Here is a 21,023-nt window from a genome sequence, read left to right on the forward strand (position 1 = left end):
CTCGTTTTGGCAGAAAGGTCTGTATTGGGAGCATTCTGGGTAGGGTGGAGTGGGTGAAAGAAAGGGCTCTGAACATTTATATCTAGCACAAGATCATCTTAACACTATAATTCAGAGACCCCTGAGTGAAACTGCTAGCCATTTTTTGCAGATTCCTTGTACCTCCTTCCGCTTACAAGCAGACATTTAGTTGCTAGCTCATATAATGTGAACTGTAAATATGCAAAGAAGTTTGAAAGAGCCTTTTGGGACTGGGTGTGGAGATAAACTGACATGAGCACATTACCTGTAAGAGTAATGGAAGGTCTTCAGGCATAGACCCTGAATCTTCCAGTGAAGAATTGTGCAGTAGCTTCTGACAGTGCCTCTCCTTTTACCTTCCTCATGTCACCTTTGTGCATGATGGTATAAAGATGCTCTCCACTTACAAGGATACAACCGCCCCTGAAGTACAAACTTCTCTGTTGGCAGTAATGTTGGGGAAAATAACAGTTTGAAGTTTATTGCTCTTTACTTAGTATAGAGCATGTCTTCTTAATTGTGAAGAGCACAATGCTTTGCTTCTAGATAACATGATTTGGATCCTAGTTTTATTCTATTAATTAAATGGAACTCAGTTGCTTAAGTGAGGCCACTCTGTAGTCCCTGTGCCCCTCAAAATCTGCTCCTGAGGGTTGGGAGACCCTCCAGAGCAGGGTGGATGGAGTGGTGCAGCAGGAAGGGGATCAGGAAAATTCAACCATCTTGAGGGCTTTCTGACCATGCAATTAAAATGATCAAATCTGTTGTAAATAGTGTTGTCACATGGCACTGCGTGGAGATTATGCCATATTTCTTCATTAAAAGCACTGAGGAAGCAGAAGAGGGTGCAGTAGCTCCACTACCTTTTTCTCCAAGCTCCCTTTGTGGTCCTGGGGTAAAGATGGTTTGTGTTAGCAAGGGAAGGAGGCTGGACAAAACATGGCGGCCAGCACACTGTAGTGGTTAGAGTGCTAGACTAGGACTGGGGAGACCTGAGTTCAAATCCCCATTCAGCCATACTTGCTGAGTGACTCAGGGCCAGTCACTTCTCTCTCAGCCTAACCTGCTTCACAGGGTTGTTGTGAAGAGAAACTTAAGTATGTCGAACACCACTCTGGGCTCCTTGGAGGAAGAGCGGGATATAAAATGTAAATAATAATCTATATATTTATTTCTCCTGGGTGTGCCATGGAATGTGTGTTCTGGCAACCCAGCTGAATTGCTGGGGCACAGGCCGGTGGTGGTGGTGGTGGGCTGGCCTGCTGGGACTGGCTGGTACTGGGAGGCAAGCGGTGGCTGTGGAGGCCAGCGGCGGGCCGCAGAACCGGTACTCGGCCCCGGCTGTGGAGGCGAGGCGGCGGTGGGCCCGGCTGTGGCGGCGCAGTGGAAATGGCTGGCCCTGGGAGGCAAGCGGCGGGCCATGGAGCCAGTACTCGGCTGGGCTGTGGGTCTGGCTGCAGAGGTGAGGCAGCGGGCTGGCCGCAGAGCTGCCCATGGAGCCAAGGCGCCTGTGGGTGGAACTTCCCTGTTTGCCGCCCAGGAGGAGGAACAGTGGGGGTCTTTTTGGCTGCTCACCACCTGGTAAGGAGGGCCTGGCCTGTGGCAGCGGAGGTAAGGTACTCAGTGCGGGGGGGGAGGGGAAGAGGGAGGGCAAGTGGGGGAGGGCAAGGGGCAGGGTGGAGGGCAAGAGAGAGTGGGGCAGGGGGGAACAGCCGGCCCCAAAGAGCGCACAGATGCTCTGTGCGGGTCGGCTAGTAATAATAGTAACAACTGATGGAGAAACAGTATCCTGATGGAGAAACAGCATTCAGGCAGAAACAGTATCCACGCACTTCTGTAGTTTCAGACTTTAAAAGGTGCGGACTGGCCTATCTAGACTGTTATCTAGCAATGTCAGCATACTTTCCCACACGTCCCTATTTCCCCATTCACTTGAATGGGGGAAATGTGGACACGTTGGCAAGTATGCGTCAGTAGTGAAAGTAATGTTGGGATTACCTTCATTGACTCGCCTAAAACACCACCTGTGTGACGATTACTTTAAAGATATTCTCTTGCTCCTACAGCATAATAAGATGGTTCAGGGCTGCTATTCACACACTCGCCGATTAATGGTACTTTTCATGTTGCGCGCCACGACGTTCTCGCCTCGCGCCTAGGAGGTTCTTGGTTTCTGCTCTGATGGGAATTACTAAATCGGGCAGTTTACATTCCTTTCCCTCCGCCCCGCAAAATACCCATCCATTCCGGTATCCTGCAAGGCTGCCCGCTTTCTGAAGTAGAAGCCGGGACTTCAAGCTGCTCCAAGCCACTCAGTTAACTCCCCCGTCATTCTTCCTCCTGGACTTCATGTCTAAGATTCGGCTCTCGATTGTTTCTGTCTAGTTCCCCGGTCCCTTGAGAACCGCAGAGAAGGATCTGTGGACCCGGCACTTAGCTGTTGCTGCCTGGCACCACAAGATGGCCCAGACCGGGGCAGTCGAGCGCCTTCTCCCCGATCGGGGAGCTGGGTCTCCCCTTCAGCTCCCCCCCCGTTTCCATGGTAACAGGAAGAAGCTCTGAGCGGCGGTGGTCAGGGACTGTTTGGGGAATAGGCTGGAAGGCTTGGAGGCAGTCGGGCTGCGGGAACTGGAGAGAGAGGGAGGCGTTGGGGTAAAGGGTGAGGCTTGGAGGGGGCTGCAACCGGTTGAGAAGATGGGGGCGGGCGGGCATAGGGCTAGATGTGGACGGCCTGATCAGTAGGGGGAAGTGAAGGCGAGAGAATGGGGTGGTGAGGAAGCTGGGGATAGGGGTGGGAGGGAGAGGGTGGAGCTGAGGGGCGACTGGCTGGAGAGGGGAAGAACTGGGTAGGGCGAGCAGGGTTGGAGGGGCTTGTGAGACCACCTTGGCCTCTGACAGCGACGGAAAAGCACTTCTGAGGACAGGAATTGCGTTGGATCGTCTGTATGCCAAGTGCGAGGATTCAGGTTGTCCTTAAATCACTTTCCTATTAAGGTACAAACTGATATACCACAGTCACGATGAAACCATTTCTGTAATTAACTTTTAACATCTACATGGCATCTATTCAAGGGGAAAGAACAAGAACAGACCAAAATGGAGCTGGGACTGTTCTTGTTCAGCCTTGGGTGCATGGTCAAGGGTGCACTATTTTGACAGCCGTGTCTAGTTGTCCATGAACTTAAGATAATGAGCGCCTTCTTTAACTTTGACACAGGCACTTAGTTTTTGACATCTGAGATGCCAGATGGCTTCGAATGATGAAGATGCCATTGCTTGGTACCAAAAAAAGGTCAGTGTTTGGGCTTGCTTTTGAACTCAGTTCTACCCTTTAAATAGACATGTGCGGCGTTGTTGCTGTTTTGGCTGCAGTTAAACTGTACCTTAGTGGAAATCATGACTGCTGTATGACACTTTTCTGGTGCTTAGAACAAGGAACAGAAGATAGAACAGGATCTACTGCAATAGATTAACAATAGCAACAACACAAAGGCTTTCTCCTCTTCTGAATTAATCTGTTGAGATCCCTGATCTGTATGTCTCAGATGTAGATTTGTACTTGTATATGTAGTTCATTCCATTGTATAGTTCATTGTTTCCACCATTTTTGCATTGAGCTCCCCAACCTTGTTCTGGTTGGATGACTTCAGTTTTGTTTTTTTAAAGTAGATATCACAAACCTGCTCATGCGTGGCTTAGAACATGTCATGGTATTGCATACTAGGAGTTCTTGTGTGTGTTGCTGCTCCTGAGTTTGACTGTAGGTGACTTCTGTGCTTCAGGTCTACTTTTCTGTAAGACATATAGCGGGAGCATCCCAGTTGGGGGTATGTGAGAATTTATTCTTATGATGCTAGAACCAAGTATAATTATGCACTTATTTTATGTATCATGTTTTATGAATGATGCAATCCTACTTCTCCTTGGATCTTTCAGCACTTCCTGTAACTTTTAAAACTATGCGCTGGAGTCCACTTTCTTCATACATAAGTACTATATTAAAACACTTTCCAACAAGTGATCCTTATGTCTGTAGTTGTAAGTAGAATAATCCTGGGATATAACTTGGTAAATGGTGTCTATGCTGTTAATACTTTGATTTTGGAGCAGAAAGTAGGACGATTCGCAAAATATTTTAGGCTTTTAAATAAAAGCAGCTCTTTTTCAGATTGGCGCATATGATCAGCAGATATGGGAAAAATCTATAGAACAGACTGAAATGAAGGTAAAACTCTTCAGCAAATTATCTTGTTCTTTGTTTTGTGGGTCAGTGAAAGTGTGTTATATATGAATTAAGTGTGCTTGTAAAGGTGGATTAGATGTCATCCTGAACATATTCAGGTGCTAACTTCATAAGAACAGCCCTGCTGAATCAGGCCCAAGGCCCATCTAGTCCAGCATCCTGTTTCACACAGTGGCCCACCAGATGCCACTGGAAGCCTACAGGCAGGAGTTGAGGGCATGCCCTCTCTCCTGCTGTTACTCCCCTGCAACTGGTACTCAGAGACATGCTGCCTTTGAGGCTGGAGGTGGCCTATAGCCCTCTGACTAGTAGCCAATGATAGACCTCTCCTCCATGAAGTTATCCAAACCCCTCCTAAAGCCATCCAGGTTGTGGGCTGTCACCACATCTTGTGGCAGAGAATTCCACAAGTTGGTTATGCGTTGTGTTAAAAAGTACTTCCGTTTGCTGGTCCTAAATTTTGTGGCAATCAGTTTCATGGGATGACCCCTGGTTCTAGTGTTACGTGAGAGGGAGAAGAATTTCTCTCTATTCACTTTCTCCACACCATGCATGATTTTATAGACCTCTATCATGTCTATAAAAGTCATGGAATAACTCTATCAGGAAAAAGCTTATGCAGCTTGTGACAGCTGTTTACTTTACAGGTGTATATGAATGACTCAGTTTAAATTGGAATTGCCCCAGTAACCAACTAATTCCTGTTTGTGTGGCTACCTCTGGATATTTGTCCTTATCCAAATAACATTAGTGACCAAGGAACTTTGTAGGTCACTAGCAGCTTAGTTTACTAAGTTTGCTTTCAGAACTAAACTTTTTGAGGCTGGCTTCATTTTAGTCCTTAAAATTCAATGTTCTTGCTACCCAGCAAAGTACTGGCTGTAGCTGAGTCAAGGCTAAAATGTATGTGGCTTTTTTCTTGGCAAGATCATCCACAAAATCTGTTTCAACTTTCTTTGTATTTTGTTCTCTGCACCTCAAAATCCAAACTATTTTCTATGAAGGCCTTCACTATTTGTCTGTACTGTAGTTGCATATTGAACATTTTTATTCAAAGTCTATGACTTCAAGTGTGTTTATAATTTCTGGGGGTTTTCTGTGTTGAAATTTTGTAGAAAGATTGAGGACATTAGACAGAGGGGGCAGAAGGTATGTAAAGAACAACAGGATTTAGAGACTGTAGCATTGGAGGAAACGGGCAGTACTGCAAAGCACAAAAGTTCCATCTCATAAACAATGTAAATCTCCTTAGAACTTCTCCTGTATTCAAAATTAAAAGCTGGATTTTTGAGCTTTAAAAATAACATTTAAAAAAGAAAAGAAAAAAGTGAAAGCTTTCCAGAATTCCCTGTGATTTCTGAGCATCTGTGCTGCACATATGTACACTGGTACCTGGAGTACATCTAGTGCTAGGGTACAAATGAGTGATTTTAGGCAGGTGTGTGTTTAGTAAGGTTAGTATCAGAAACAAGTGGGTAGATAGCCTACTCTATTCACTGCAGAATCCACTTATTCTTATGTTTTAAATTTGTAGGGCTTCAAAAACAAACCCAAAAAGAAAGGCCACATACAGCCTGACTTGATAGATGTTGACTTAATAAGAGGTAGGTACTTTTTGAACTGGATTTGTATCTGATGGCTCATAAGAAAATAAGAACAGCCCTGCAGGATCAGGTCCAAGGCCCATCTAGTCCAGTATCCTGTTTCACACAGTGGCCCACCAGATGCCGCTGGAAGCCTACAGCCAGGAGTTGAGGGCATGCCCTCTCCTGCTGTTACTCTCCTGTAACTGGTACTCAGAGGCATCCTGGCTTTGTGGCTGGAGGTGGCCTATAGCCCTCCAACTAGTAGCCGATGATAGACCTCTCCTCCATGTAGTTATCCAAACCTCTCTTAAAGCCATACAGGTTGTTGGCTGTCACCACATGTTGTGGCAGAGAATTCCACAAGTTGATTATTTATTTATTTATTTTTATTTTTGCATTTTTATACCGCCTTTCGTTAAAATATTATGTGTTATGTGAAAAAGTACTTCTGTTTGTTGGTCCTGGATTTCCTGGCAATCAATTTCATGGGATGACGCCTGGTTCTAGTGTTATGTGAGAGGGAGAAGAATTTCTCTCTATCCACTTTCTCCATACCATGCATGATTTTAGAGACCTCTATCCTGTCTCCCCTTAGTCGTCTTTTTTCTAAACTAAATAGCCCCAGGTGTTGTAGCTTTGCCTCATCAGGAAGGTGTTCTAGGCCCCTGATCATCTTGGTTGCCCTCTTCTTCACCTTCTCCAGTTCTACAATGTCCTTTTTTAGATGTGGTGACCAGAATTGTACGTAGTACTCCAGGTGTGGCCGCACCATAGTTTTGAATAAGGGCAAATATAATATTATAATATTAGCAGTTTAATGCTAATGTGCAAAACATTTATTTATATGCATCTGGGAGGGCAGGGAAGTATATATTTTATGTAGGTATATTATTTTGTACAACTTCTTGCAGCCTAATGGATTTTTATTTATTTATTTATAATTATTTTATTTATTTTTACATTTATATCCCACTCTTCCTCCAAGGAGCCCAGAGCGGTGTACTACATACTTGAGTTTTTCTTTCACAACAACCCTGTGAAGTAGGTTGGGCTGAGAGAGAAGTGACTGGCCCAGAGTCACCCAGCTAGTTTCATGGCTGAATGGGGATTTGAACTTGGGTCTCCCCGGTTCTAGCCCAGCACTCTAACCACTACACCATGCTGGCTCTCATCTATGCAGTTATGAATTACTAAGAGACAAAACAAACTAAAGAGTGGCAAAAGTAGGACTAAATTATATATGCTTTAGTGGCAGATGTATATGAATTGTTCTACCAAAGACTGCATGTGGGAACTCACATGATTGAATGTTCCTCCTGTACAACCCCTGCGCCCCCCAGATTTCTAGCATGTCAAAGATAAGTCTATACTAAAACACTTCTCCTTATGAATGTGGTTTTTGTGTGTACTTGATATGGAGGTGTATTCAATTGCATGAGCCCCGTTTGCGTTCTTAAGTGGTCTGGTTCAGATGTTCCTTGCCGCCGCCTCTGCTCTTTGCAAGAACTAGGTCTGGGTAATGGCAAAGTTTTGGGTCATTTTTGATGTTTACATTTTTAAAGGGGGTCTTGACTTGAGTAGGAAGAGGATAATAGCAGATGGATTCTCTTTAATTTTCAGTTGAACTGTCTGCATTGTCATGCATCTTTTTCTAGGTTCCACATTTGCCAAAGCTAAACCTGAAATTCCATGGACATCTCTTACAAGGAAGGGACTTGTACGGGTTGTATTCTTCCCATTTTTTAGCCGTTGGTGGATACAAGTGACTTCTCGGAGTATTTTTACATGGCTGCTAGTGCTCTACCTCCTACAAGGTTAGTGGTGAACTGAGTTCATGCTGAAGTCACTACAGAAAAGCATCATTGCCCAACTTATGGGGAAGATCCATACAAATAAGCAGCATGACAACTTTATGCCCTGACCCAGAAGTCAGGAATCAAGCCACTGATGAATCACTGTTCACTTTCACTGCTTGCTTGTGCAATTGCTCCCTGGCCTGATATCTTTGAAAAACAAGTGATTTGAGAGAGAGTCTGCCTCTGTATTTCATCTTTAGTGACTAGGACCTTACTGAAATTAGTGGTGTTGGATTCCCATCTCCTCTTGCTTTCCAGCAGCCTTTCATTTCTCTCTCCTTGTTCCCTTCATGAGTCTCCTTGAGGATTTCCCATCTTTTTACCTGCTCAGCTTTCCTTCACTTTCTTTTTTGCCATCTCTGCCCAGCTGTGATTTGTTGAGTAGGAGAAGTCAAAGGCAATTGAATGTGATGGTAATTACCTCATTGCCTTATGTACAGTAACCAAACACGCCAGCTCTGTTGTGTGGGAATCACCATAGTACTTGGTGAACATAGTGTTACTGGATTTTCGTCTTCATTCAGGTCCTTTCTCTCTCTACCCTGTTGGTGTTCATTTCCTCTCTTTTGATCCTTCCTAACAGTATTCTTTCAGAGGTACCTTCTCCTCCTCATCTTTCCCCCCTTTATTCTCTTCACTTATTTTGTCCACATACGTCTTGAGGACTCTAGGGAGAGCCAGCTGTATGCAAGTACAGTGTCCCCAGTTTATAGAACACTTGTTCATGTCTCAGTGTGTTTAGGGATTCCATTGATGAATCACATGAAAACAAAGCTTTATGCTGCTTATTCCAACTATATGAAGTTAAGAAGGAGAGCTGGTCTATGGGAGGAAAGCTGGTCTTGTGGTAACAAGCATGAATTGCCCCCTTTGCTAAGCAGGGTCCACCCTGGTTTGTATTTGAATGGGAGATGTGTGAGTACTGTAAGATATTCCCCTTAGGGGATGGGACACCTCTGGGAAGAGCATTTGCATATTTGCATGCAGAAGGTTCCAAGTTCTCTCCCTGTCATCTCCAAGATAGGGCTGAGAGAGACTCCTGCCTGAAATCTTGGAGAAGCTGCTGCCAATCTGTGTAGACAATACTAAGCTAGATGGACCAATGATCTGACTCAGTATAAGGCAGCTTCCTGTGTTTCTAAGTGTTGGAGCAAAATGTTCAGGGGAACTTGGTGCTGGGTATTTTATTAATCTTTAAACGGTAGACATGTAATGACTTGTTACTTCAAGCCTTACAGTTTAGGCTCATAATGTAGCATGCCTTGAAGGGGAGCCAGTTACTAAACTGATGTTTGTATTATGTACCAGGAGCTGTGATCAAATATTTAATTCCATAAACATGTGCTCACTGGTTGATATCCAGACTAAATTACTCATGAGTAGTCCCATTAAATTAATGGGATAAGTTATCCATGACTAACTTGTCCCATTAATTTCAGTGAGATTATTCATGAATAATTTAGCCTGGATGTCAACCAGTAACCTTCCCTGTAACATTTTTTAACATTCAGTGGCACCAGATGACTCCCCTACCATGTGAAAAGTTTTGAACTGCATGGACAGTTGCTTGCTCAGAAAAAGTCTGGTCTATATACAGAAGTTACTATTTTCTCATCCTCAGAACTTCCAAACACTTGCACTTTTCTAGTAGTACTGTCAAAAAACACCCTAACCTATTTTCTGCCCTTCTGATGGGGTAGAGATTTATTAAACCAACTTAGAGACCTTATTGAACATCTGCAGTATTGCTTTGTTCCTTCACCCTACCATTTTGAAAATGCAATGCAGCAGGAAGGGCAAAAAATAACAGCCAGGCCTCAGACTGAGAGGTATGGAATCTGCTAGAGCTAGGTGGCGGGGGGGGGGGGGGAATGGAAGCACTACTGCACTGTGCTTACTAATTCCACCTTGATCTGTTGTCACTTATATAGCTGACTGGCTTGTGTATTCAGATTAGTCTATGGGCCAGGGGTCTAAAATGGGTTGATTGGTACGTTTTGAGTGAATAAACGGGGTAGTGTTTTTTTGGATTGCTTATGACCTTATTAGCTATGGTGCCCTTTATCATGAGTAGCTTTCACCCCCCAAAACCAGCTTACTGTTGTTGTTTTTTAAAGACACAGAAATGAAAAGCTCATGTCACACTGCAGACTGTGCTTCTCGCACCATCTCAACCTCAGTTGCCCTACGAAAACATGCATGAATTAGATCTTCTTCCTTAACCCCTAAAGCAAAATCCAGGATTGAGAACTTACCCTTTGATGGGGAACACCTATTCGGGGACAAGACTTGACACCCTAGAATGTGTCCAAAAACTAAAGTCAACAGCTTGCTCAGTGATAGCATCTCAGCAACAATATCGGCCAGGGAAGTTCAGACAGGCCATGTCTGCTAGACCCTATTCAGCACCCTCAGACTCTTACTGAGCCACAGGCAGGTCCTAGTCTTCATGGACAACGCTACTGCATCTGCATATGTAAACTGCCAGGGTGGAATGAGATCTAACACTCTCCTGCATATAACACTAGATCTGTAGAATTGGTGTGTACTTCACAACATCTTCCTGAAAGTACTCCATATACTGGGAAAGGAGAATACCATCACTGGTTCTCTTAGCAGGCAAAAATACTCATCTCATGAGTGGTTGCTCTTGGCCTTTTTGACTGTTGGGGCACACTGACCAACCCTTCTGCCAGCATGCACAACCATTGCCTCCGCTTCTTCAGCTGCAGCGGTGTGGGCCCTGGGTCAGGAGATGCTCTCTTGTTAGACTGGTCAAAAGAATACATTTATGTCTTGCCTCCCTTCCCCTTGATTCCTCAAGTCCTACAAAAAGTACAGAGCGACAACACGGATTGCATTCTGATCGTGCCATGGTGGCCTCGCCAGCCCTGGTTTGTGAATCTAGCATCTCTGGCAAGGGGAGCTTATCTGCATCTCCCGTGTCATCCAGATCTACTACTCTTGCTAGTCTCAACCAAAACCTCACTGTCCGCCCAAACCTCACTGCCCTCTCTCTAACAGCATGACATCTTACTCCACAACTTCCATGCTGTGCACACCATTCTGCACAATGCATTGAAACCATCCACATGCTGTATGAACATGGTGAAGTGGAAGCACTTTACTGAATATGCCAAGGGGCATGCACCAGACCCATTACTCTTCTGTGGGGGATGTCCTCACACTTGCTTTCTTCATCTGAAAAAGGCGGTTTTATCCTCTGCCTCCCTGAAGATACATCTTGCGGCCATCTTGTCGCACCATGTACTTGGTTCTTTCTTCAAATGTTTAGACTGTTCCCACCTACTCCCAAGTTAGCACCCTCCTGGGATCTAGCCCTCATACTCAATATGCTGACCATCAAGCCATTTGAACCCATGGCTACCACTGATTTAACACTTACTTACTTTCAAAACAACTTTCTTAGTAGCAATCACGTTGGCACACTGTGTCAGCAAGCTAAGGGCATTCCGAGTAGCTCCGCCTCTCCTAATTTTTCACAGGGAAAAGTTTCTTTGACACCAGACATTACCTTTCTGCCCAAGGTAATCTCCCTCCCAGTCCTCTTTCTCAGTCCCACATCTGCAGAAGAGTGCAAGTGGCATACTCTGGATGTTTGCGGGGTGCTATTCATTTGCTATTGAGAGTCAAAGGGCCTCCAGGTCTACAGGCAAGACTCTCCGTTTGAATATGCTCTCCCATCGAGATTCATCAACTGGCTAACAAGACTTTACCTGCGTCACTCCATATGCACTCAGCTAGGAACGTGTCAGCTTCAAGTGCCTTCTTCACAGGTGTTTCTCTGGATACCATCTGAAAAGCTGCCACTTGGTCTCAGATTTCCACATTCATCCGGCACTACGCTTTGGACCCAAGAGGAAGAAATGATGCTGCCTTCGGTGCCACTATCTTCTGCATGGCTACGGGCATTTTCTAGGCTATGAATGTGAATGCATAGAAGACCACTTGAAGAAACATCATTATAGGTAAGCAATCTGTTTTTTCAAAGTCATCCTCATCTTTGTCAGCCTGGATGTCATGTTGCTGTACAGGGCATATTTATAAATAAAGAGAGAGAGAGAGAGAGAGAGCGCGAGAGCGAGAGCGAGCGCTGTGCAAACCCTTCTTCAGACAAGCACACAAGAGCATAACATAAGACTGTTTGCTGCTGCAGGACAACAGCTGAAGAACTCAATCAGGAGCTGGTTTCCCAGCCATCCACTTTGCATCCCAAGGTGCAAAGAGTCTTATGCTGTGCTCTTGTGTATTTGTATGAAGAATGGTTTGCATGGCAATATGACGTATACAGCAATGTGACAACCAAGCTGACGAAGATGACTTTGAAACAGGCAGATGACTTTTATGGTAAGTGAAAAGAAATGTACTTGAAAACTTCAGTTTCTTACTAATTGCTACTGAAATGTTGTAATTTTGAGTGTTTTCTGTAGATTAATTCTATCAATAAAACAATAATAATAAATATTGCCATGGGAAAACTTTCTTTTTCATTTTTAGCTATCAGTCTATTAGTACAGATAGAAATGTTGGATTAGTAAAGTTGGTTGGTCACTGTTGCTTATGCATTTTAAAGCTATTTTTACATAATAAGCTGTTCTTTTGGGGGGGGTGAAAGCTACTCATTATCAAAAGCTATTATGGATAATAATTCTATTAGGGTCCTAAGAAATAATAACTAAAAAAAACCCCACTACCCCATTTATTCACTCAAAATGTACCGATCACCAAGTTCTGGCCCATAGACTAAATGTAGTTGGCTACTGAGTGAAGCTGGGAGAAAATATTCTATGCATCACTAGATTTTGGGGGCAGTAGGCACTAGTAGGCACTAGTTTTGTATGGAAAAATTGTTTTTCATATCGCACTTTGGTTAAATAAACCTTTTAGTGAATCCCAAATTGCTACTTTAATGTAGAATTACACCTAGCAGGTTTTTTTCATAAGAAAGTTGGACTGAAGTAGAAATTTTACTGGCTATCTTGTGCATGTGTCTTATAAGTTACATTCTGTCTTTCATTTCATATTGTAAATCTTCTGTATTGACCTTCTCCTGAATAATTTTGACAGCCCAGTTGAAGAGCTACTGTTGGAAAGTTCAGAGGATGAGGAGGTTTCCACCTCCAGGATGGACCCCCTGCCCATTGTCCTTCCCTTAGGAACTACAGAGGTGAAAACCAGGGTCCAGACTGCCCAAATATACAGGCCTGAGTGCTTTGTAACTTGAGCTGCCAGTTACACCAGTCCCCTTCTTCATATTGCACTTATTTGCACAACATTTTGCTGTCAGCACTAACAAATATACTACTAAAATAAAATCTGATGTCTGATAGCTAACACTTGTATACCTTTTTCCAGTTGTAGCAATTATGTTGTACTACATGATGCCAGTTGTGAGTGCAAGTGAAATTATTGGACCACTGTGTCTTATGCTACTGATGGGGACCGTACACTGTCAAATAGTATCTACTCAGCTAACTAAGCCATCAGGCACTAATGGGAGCAGTACTGGTCGGAGACGGAGGTAAGAGTGAGCACTGGCAGTTATATTATAAATCATGTCCTGTGTATTGTTGATTCTCCTTCCATGTTGCCTGGAACTGCTGCCAGAGGTAATATATATTTGTTTGTAGTTGTCTTTTTTTATTGCAATCCTAGGGGTTTAGGCAAAACGTGTCATCATGAACTCTAGAAGGGACACATATGGGACCTCTCAGTGAAGCAATCAACTTGTATTTCCCTCTCTCTTACTACAGAAATCATGGCTAAGGATTTAGAATTACATTTTTAAACACTTATCCCTGTTTGGCAGGACCAGGAGTGGTATCAGTGAAGGAGAGATTGCATTATATAAATTAAGAGTGATATGTCTGCTGGCATAGGGTCTGTATAGACCAAAACACATTCTCTTTTGCAACCACGGGGATGCTACCCATGCACTGTATTCTCTGGAAACAGACAGAGGTGGTTGTCCCTTAGGCATTTCTTTCAAAAATACAGGGGGGAGGGGAAGAAACGTGGTGTATGGTTTGATGGAAATATCGGATTTAGCAATATAGAATATGGACCCACATGGCACTGTCATAACCATACAGATTTGCAAGGATGATGACCCCCCACCCCAATAAGTTGTATATCAAAGTATCAGTTCAGTTTTGTCAGAATGGATGACTCGCCTCACACGCCCTGGATGTGATATTTTTTTCCATCTTTATCACTGTGGTGATGGCAATAGCAATGATCATGATGAGATCTAAAAATGCTAATTCATCCATTGGTCTCTTGCTCCTTTGAGGCTATTGGTGTATGTCAATCTCCCATTTAGAGTGCTGCTACATTGAACTTAGTGTGTGCAAATGATCCTTCAGGATGGAGGGAGCATTTCTTTTCAAACTGTTTTCCTAAAATGGATTCTTCTTTTATTATAGAAAAATACGCAAATTTGCAGGATATGATGGGATCAGAGATGGCAGTACCTACTTTCCCTTTGACAAAATCAGCAGAGAAGAGGAGCCAGCTGAGGTTTCGTCAAGGATCAGCAGCTTCTTTGACTCAGTATTGCACAGAAGGAGCAGGGAGGGGTACGGTTGGTAATGTTGGTGTGTTCAGGAGTGACAACTGAAATGATAATTGAGGGCCAACTTTGTCCACAAGGCTGCATCAAATTATTCATTCTTTATCAAATCACATTATTCCTGTTTCTATGTAAGCTGCTTGGAGAACTTTTTTTAAAAAAAAAAACAGGCAAACTCTTGTATATATTCTCATCATCATGGTGGATGGGCACTCTAAGCGCTGGGTTATGTGCATTTGTGAGGGGGCTTGCAAAGAGTCAGGACAGTCCTTTGGGTCTCCCAGCCCCTTTCTGGGCTCACATACTCTTTCAGTCCTACCTTGTAGAAGGCACTTATCTATCTATCTATCTTCCTTCCTTCCTTCCTTTTTCTCCCACACTTCCTCTAAGGTGCAGAGGCAATGAACATGGGTCTCCTCTTTCCTCCCTACATATTGAGTGAATGGATGCAGCATTCCTAGGAATAATTAGGAGAGAAGTTAATTCTTGATTCTCTCACCAGAACTGTCCTGTCCTGAAGGTCCATCCATTTATTTATTTATTTATTTATTTATTTATTTATTTATTTATTTATTTATTTAAATTTATGCCATATTAGTAGATGTTAAAATAATCCTGGACAATTTTTCTCATGTGTGTAATTAATTGGTTTTCTTCCTCTGACTTCTCTTAGAATTTGAAACTTGTACACTTTGTAGTGAGTTTCCTTATACAAAGCAAGTGGGTTTATGTTCTTTTACAAGTTTGGTGTGAAGAAGCCATGGGGAATTCTGTAGCCTTTTAGCCATTTCTTGACTTAAAAGTGTAGGGGAAAACGATGCTGCTACATTTCTTTCTTAGGATAAAGAAGCCAAAACGGGTAGCAGATAAATGGACTGAAACAGACCATGGGAGTACTATGAGGCGCAGGCTTGCCAGATCTGAGCTGAGCTTGCAGCGGTCCAAGGAGCTTGGGACGCTACCAAATGTAGAAAAAAGTCAGGTAAAAAGCTGAGCTTGAAGCCTTCTTTATGTCAATGTCAAATCTGTTCTGTATGATTGATGATATGTATTGCAAAACCTCTGAGAAGTGTGGAATATAGCCTAGATTATAGACAAAACAAGTTTTGTCATGGAAGGCATAGATCATTAAAATGATCAGCCACTTGTTTAATCATGGAAACCATATACTCTCTTTTGTGTTGCCTTTTTCGTAAGTCATGTAGTGAAGAAATAGGTGTGTTTTGTGCAAGTCCCAGATTTCTACCCAACAGCTTTAAGCACACTTCAGTACATTGGGGAGAAGTCTAACTGCATTGCGGATTCCATTATTGTTTCTGAAACTGAAGTTTTGGGATACACTTCTTCTCAATTAGTGAGACAGTCTGCTTTATATCAGCACCTACAAAATATTGTGACAATAGCTGAATTGTGACTGCTGTTCTTTCAGGGTAGTCGCAGACGCTCTGGTGCTTCTGATGAGCCATCAAGTGAGGAGGACACAGATGCTATGGGTCAGAGAATTCTGTTGCGCCGAAGTGTTGAAGGTGCCTCTACTGCCAATCATACTGAAAATCAGAGCAGGAAGTCTTCAATTGCTTCTTCAAAAGCATCTGCAAACCAGTCAGTAACCCAGGTAAATGTCCTAGATAATTAATTACTCTATCTCCACTCAGGTACAACTTAAGTGCAACATGTAGGAGGCTCGACTGTTTAGTTTTAACCTTGACTCCAAGCCCCTGAATTAAATTGTGATGGCATTCGAACATGTAATAACATCTAGGCATGCTATTTATCTACAACATATTTATTCATTCATTTAGGATATTTTAATCTTATAACACAAGCACTTTCAGGGTGCCTAAAAATCTAAAAGAGAACTAAAAATATAAAATCAAGTAAGAATGCAGCTGCCAGCTAAAATAATAACCAGAAATTAAAAGGCCCAGGAAAACGAAATATCATTTGCCTGACACTGAAAAGGCAAAAGGGTGAGGTCCAGGCAAGCCTTCCTGGGGAGGGTATTTCAAAGACGACAACTGAAAAGGTTACCTCACTAGTTAGACTTGCCTGATCCCAGATGTCAGGATCACTTGGACTCACAAGAGTATCTTAGTGTATGGGCAGGCTCCTGTGGGAGAATGTGGTCTTTCAGGTACTTGGATCCAGAGGCATACAATCTTCTTAAAGATAAAATAACTTGGAAATGAATTCAAAAGGGATAATCGGGGATTGGCATAAATCTCAAACATCTTTTTTTTGCATGCTGCCCCCCCCGTACATATTCATACTTTTTGTTCTCTAAGTAGATGTAGCATGGATATAAAATGGAAATCGGGAAAAGGCACTAGGATATGAAAGATGACAACTTTCTGTTTTAATACCAGCATCTTTCCTTATTCACCATCTCTATGCTGGTCAAAGACCGTAATAAAGATCGATTTGATTTATTCATCTCTGCTAAGTAATTAACAGTCACTGATAATGACTCATGGAGGCAAATCAAGGGCAAACATGCTTATTCAAGATTAAAGGCAGAACAAAATATAATGTATATGACACATTTATTTGAAGAACATAAAGTGGTAGAATTTCAGGCGTTGACATTGATGAAGAATATACAAATTTATTTTAGGACACATTGCTTTATCAGATATTAGGGTTTGGAGCAAATTACCTAGCATTACTGTCCTGTTTTAGCATTTTTAGCTATTTGGATTCAATTTCCAATGCAAAATTAGTTGCTACTGGCCAGAGCAAATAACTGTTTCAGCAAGCCATTTGGGAGCAAAAAGGCATCCTTCTTCAGCCAGCTGTACAGGAAGCAGAAAAACAGGAGAAGGTGAGTCTTCAGAAATCTCCTTGCATAAGGTTGCTTACTTCTTTCTCACCTTCTCCTGTTTTTCTGCTTCCCATATAGCTGGCTGAGGCCATATAATGAGGATTCCTTTTTGCTCCCCAATGGCTTTCTGAAACAGTTATTTGCTCTGGCCAGTAGCAACTAATTTTCGGTTTAGAGTTTAGGTCTGGATCTCCTCATAGGCTTAAAGGATCATATAGTTATTTAGATGACTTTATATTCCATGTGACTTTTGAAACCTATTGGAGCCTGATACACAGGCCATAATGTCAAAGCCCCACTTGGAAACTCAATTAAAATAGCTCTTCAGAGGTGTCCAGTAAAGAGAGAAGTAGTACAGGTGGGAGTATGTATTTTCCCCTGGTGTTTCTTGACAGAACCTTAACTGATCAGTACTTAAGGCAAACAGACCATTTATGAGGTAAGAAGATAGTCTTAAGGAGGTGTTGTAGCTCTGTTGTGTGCAAGATCTTTGAAAGGCTGGAAATAAGGTCAAAGCCTTGGAAGACCTTAACATAAGGTTGAAGATAAAACCTTGCAGAAGGGTAGTAGATTCAGTCAATATGTATTCCTTTTTAGAAAACAGAATACCCTTTGTCTCTTATAACATATGCTTATGTTTGTTGCATTTCAAATGTAAGAAATAAAATAGTTCCTACGTTTTAAAGTTCTCAATGTATTATCTTCTTTGGTCTGAGGCAGGTCCAAGAAGTCGTGAAATCTATGCAAGACTCTGACAGTGTTGTGGATTCAGAGCAGGAAACAGTTCTCCATGAGGTATACATTCTTCAGGATTGCAGATTATTGCACTATGTCACTCAAAGTCAGTGGGTGCAGCTGGTCATGCTGTTGCCTGTTTGATACTTGGGATTTTCTTCATGCGAGAATATAGCTATTTTGCTGACTTTCTTTGTTTATATGATTCTTTCCACTTATAATTTTTTAACTGGCATGTTGAAGATGAAGTGAACAGGACCTGTTTCCAATTGAAACTTCCCCCCCCCATTACTTGCACTTTACATTACATGAAAAGGCATATTAACCAGTTTTGAATTCAAGGGAGAATGCTCACTTCTTTGTGAGTGTTGCATACTCCCCCACCCCAATACCTTAGGGTATATCTGTAGCTTACTCGCGTTTGCCATGCTTAGTCAAGCCTAATGCCAAACTAAAGTCTGTGGCAAAAGAACGCAAGATAATACATTCTTGTTTGTAAGCAGAGTAAAATGTTGTGTTTGTGCTGTACCCTTTTCACTTTTCTTATATCTAATCAGTTTCTTTATAGTAATATAACATGCTAGTGCATATATTTTATTTCTGTTCTTTGGATGGAAAGGAAAAAGCATGGCATATCATAGTTCATTAGATACTATTCAGTTTAAGGCAAGGAAGCAAGAGGAAAAAATGGGAGTGGTTTTTCCAGCTTAGTGAGATTATTTTAGTTGTATTTTCCACGATATGTTCAATACTTTATACTCTGAATCTACCAATAAACTCCATTTTATTAAAACACTCCACTGATAAACTCACACAAAAAGATCTGTAGTTACTGTTCTTTAGGCATGGATCCTTTGGTGCTAATGCAAGCATGCATTTTCTTTCTTCTGAAACTAGATCTTATATTTCACAAAAGAAGTCTAAACTAAATCATTTTTTCTGCCCATTGGGTGTTGGCATGTCATATAAATGCTGACTTTTATTTTCTCATGTGCTGGAATTCTGATGATTTTGTAAAAGCAGAAAATTATCACTGTTGCAGAGAATTTAATTATAGATTTTGTTGCAATAATTTTTCTGTTCTTGCTTGTTAGTTTGTCTATAAGGTTTTGCATTATATATAGCAATGGCTGTACAGTGCAGGAGAACCTCGATATTCCCTGGAGTTCCGTTCTGGGCTGTAGCCATGGATATGGAAACTGCAAATATCGAGTTATGGGATCATGGGGGTTAGATTCCTGGTTGTCTGAAAATTGGCAGAATTCCACGTAGGGGAGCTTCTTACTGTGCTCTGGTGCTCCCCCTGAGTTGTGTGTACCCCAAATCGGCCAAAAATCGGTGCCCCCCCTTCTATTTAACAAAGGCAGGAGCCATTTTGTGTCTCCATTGAAGAAAATGGCAACCGGAAATGACCTTTGCAGTAATTTCTGGCCACCTCCGACCTGCTGATACGTGGTCGACATGGTGTCCCCCCTCCACGTAGGTCGATGTCGGGTCTTCCCCCCCCCCCCACCACCGATATGGAATCCACGGATAACAAGGTCCACCTGTATATGGCCATTTTTTCCAATCACCACTTGAAAAAATGTATTTACTAGTGAAGTGCAGCAGGAATGTGGTTGAACTTTGAGTACGTGAAGTTAGTGCATGTAGTGTATGTGTTCATAGGCTCTGATATTAGCAAGAGGCAACTACCTCTTCTCTAAACTCATTAGTAATATTTACCCTTACTGTCAGCACAGCCTTCAGCATGAGTGCATCAGTGCATTTTAGAGGTTGTACTAGATTAGGCTGTACTAGATTACAGAAGCTAGTTCAAATATGGGCCAGACAGTTGTAATCATAAAGGAGGATGACTGGAATTCAGAAATAGCTTACTTCACTTATTTTGATAGGAATAGGATCGGGTACAGTTGTGGGTGGTGTTGGAGCTTTAATCTCTCAAAATATTGTAGAGAAGCAGTTGGTGCCTGAGCCTCACTGAAGCCAATAGTAATTTATTATTATTATTATTATTTCTTGTTTACACAGTCAGACAGGTGTTATTGACTGGTTTGTTTTATCCAGACATCGAGTCCTTCCCAAGGACCTGGGATGCCAGAATTTTATTGTCAATTGTTATAGATATCGTCGCAGAATATAGGCTGTTCCCAGTAAAGCTGCTTTTTGTAATTGGCTGGTGGTGATTTCTGTGGCCCCTATGGTGTTGAGGTGCTCTTCAAGGTCTTTTGGAATTGCACCCAGGGTGCCAATTACCACTGGGATTATTTTGGTCTTTTTCTGCCACAGCCTTTCAATTTCAATTTGTAGATCTTTGTATTTGGTGATTTTTTCTATTTCTTTTTCTTCTATTCTGCTATCCCCTGGTATTGCTATGTCGATTATTTTGACTTGTTTTTCTTTCTTCTCGACTACAGTTATATCTGGTGTATTGTGTGGCAGATGTTTGTCTGTTTGTAGTCAGAAGTCCCATAATATTTTTACATCTTCATTTTCTTCAACTTTTTCAATTTTATGGTCCCACCAATCTTGATGATGATGATGATGATGATGTATTAAAACATTTTTAGTGACTAATTTAGTTACTAATCTCAGTTGAATTAGGATTGGAACAGCAGCCTTCTCAATATTTCCCTATAGGAGTCCAAATCCCATCACAGTAGTGGATCTCGGAGTGGCAGCGCATCCCGTAGAGACTCGGAAAGCACTCGCCATGATTCTGAGACGGAGGATATGCTGTGGGATGACTTGCTTCATGGACCTGAGTGTCGTTCCTCCTACACCAGTGACAGTGAGGAAAAGGAAGTTCAGCAAGGAAAAGAAGCAAAGGGAAGCAAGCGTGAACTGAAGGATGATGTTTTCCAGCAGGTCTGTAACATGCAGGGCTCCCCCTCCATAGTTGTGTGGCTATGCATTAAGCAAATGAACAACTTGACTCAAAATGCCTAAATCTTCTGTGGAGGTTTCTCTAGCAACAGGTTAGGAAACCAGCTTGTCAGGGATTTCTGTACAGTTACATCACTTATCATGTTATTCCTACTCAGCTAGATGTTTAGCATAGTTTTGTTTTTTAAAAGACAGGAAGTACAGAGTGAGCTCAGACGCACTGCCAGATGGTCTCAAGAATATGGGGATTGTGTTAAGCTGAAGCATTCTAAGAACAATTAGT

General features: G+C 42.3%; 1 protein-coding gene across 11 annotated transcripts in view; it reads left to right on the forward strand.

Annotated features, from left to right (window-relative positions):
• The first annotated feature begins 2,469 nt into the window (after nt 1-2,469).
• The window catches only part of PHTF1 (putative homeodomain transcription factor 1), a 34,911-nt gene continuing 16,357 nt past the window's right edge, over nt 2,470-21,023 (forward strand). For 3 of the 11 annotated variants that reach the window (XR_008307162.1, XM_053250093.1, XM_053250097.1), the window contains exons 1-11: nt 2,807-3,015; nt 3,239-3,313; nt 4,190-4,246; nt 5,799-5,868; nt 7,506-7,664; nt 13,083-13,248; nt 14,153-14,314; nt 15,139-15,280; nt 15,728-15,913; nt 17,840-17,914; nt 20,495-20,722. Coding sequence is in view for 8 of the 11 variants with exons in the window: in XM_053250093.1 (XP_053106068.1) it covers nt 3,269-3,313; nt 4,190-4,246; nt 5,799-5,868; nt 7,506-7,664; nt 13,083-13,248; nt 14,153-14,314; nt 15,139-15,280; nt 15,728-15,913; nt 17,840-17,914; nt 20,495-20,722 (1,290 nt within the window). In the remaining 3 variants the exon portion in view is untranslated. The other 8 variants (XR_008307163.1, XM_053250098.1, XR_008307164.1 and 5 more) reach the window with 6 other exon arrangements.

This window comes from Hemicordylus capensis, chromosome 4 (genome assembly GCF_027244095.1).
Source record: "Hemicordylus capensis ecotype Gifberg chromosome 4, rHemCap1.1.pri, whole genome shotgun sequence".
In the NCBI taxonomy this organism is placed as follows: Eukaryota; Metazoa; Chordata; class Lepidosauria; order Squamata; family Cordylidae; genus Hemicordylus; species Hemicordylus capensis.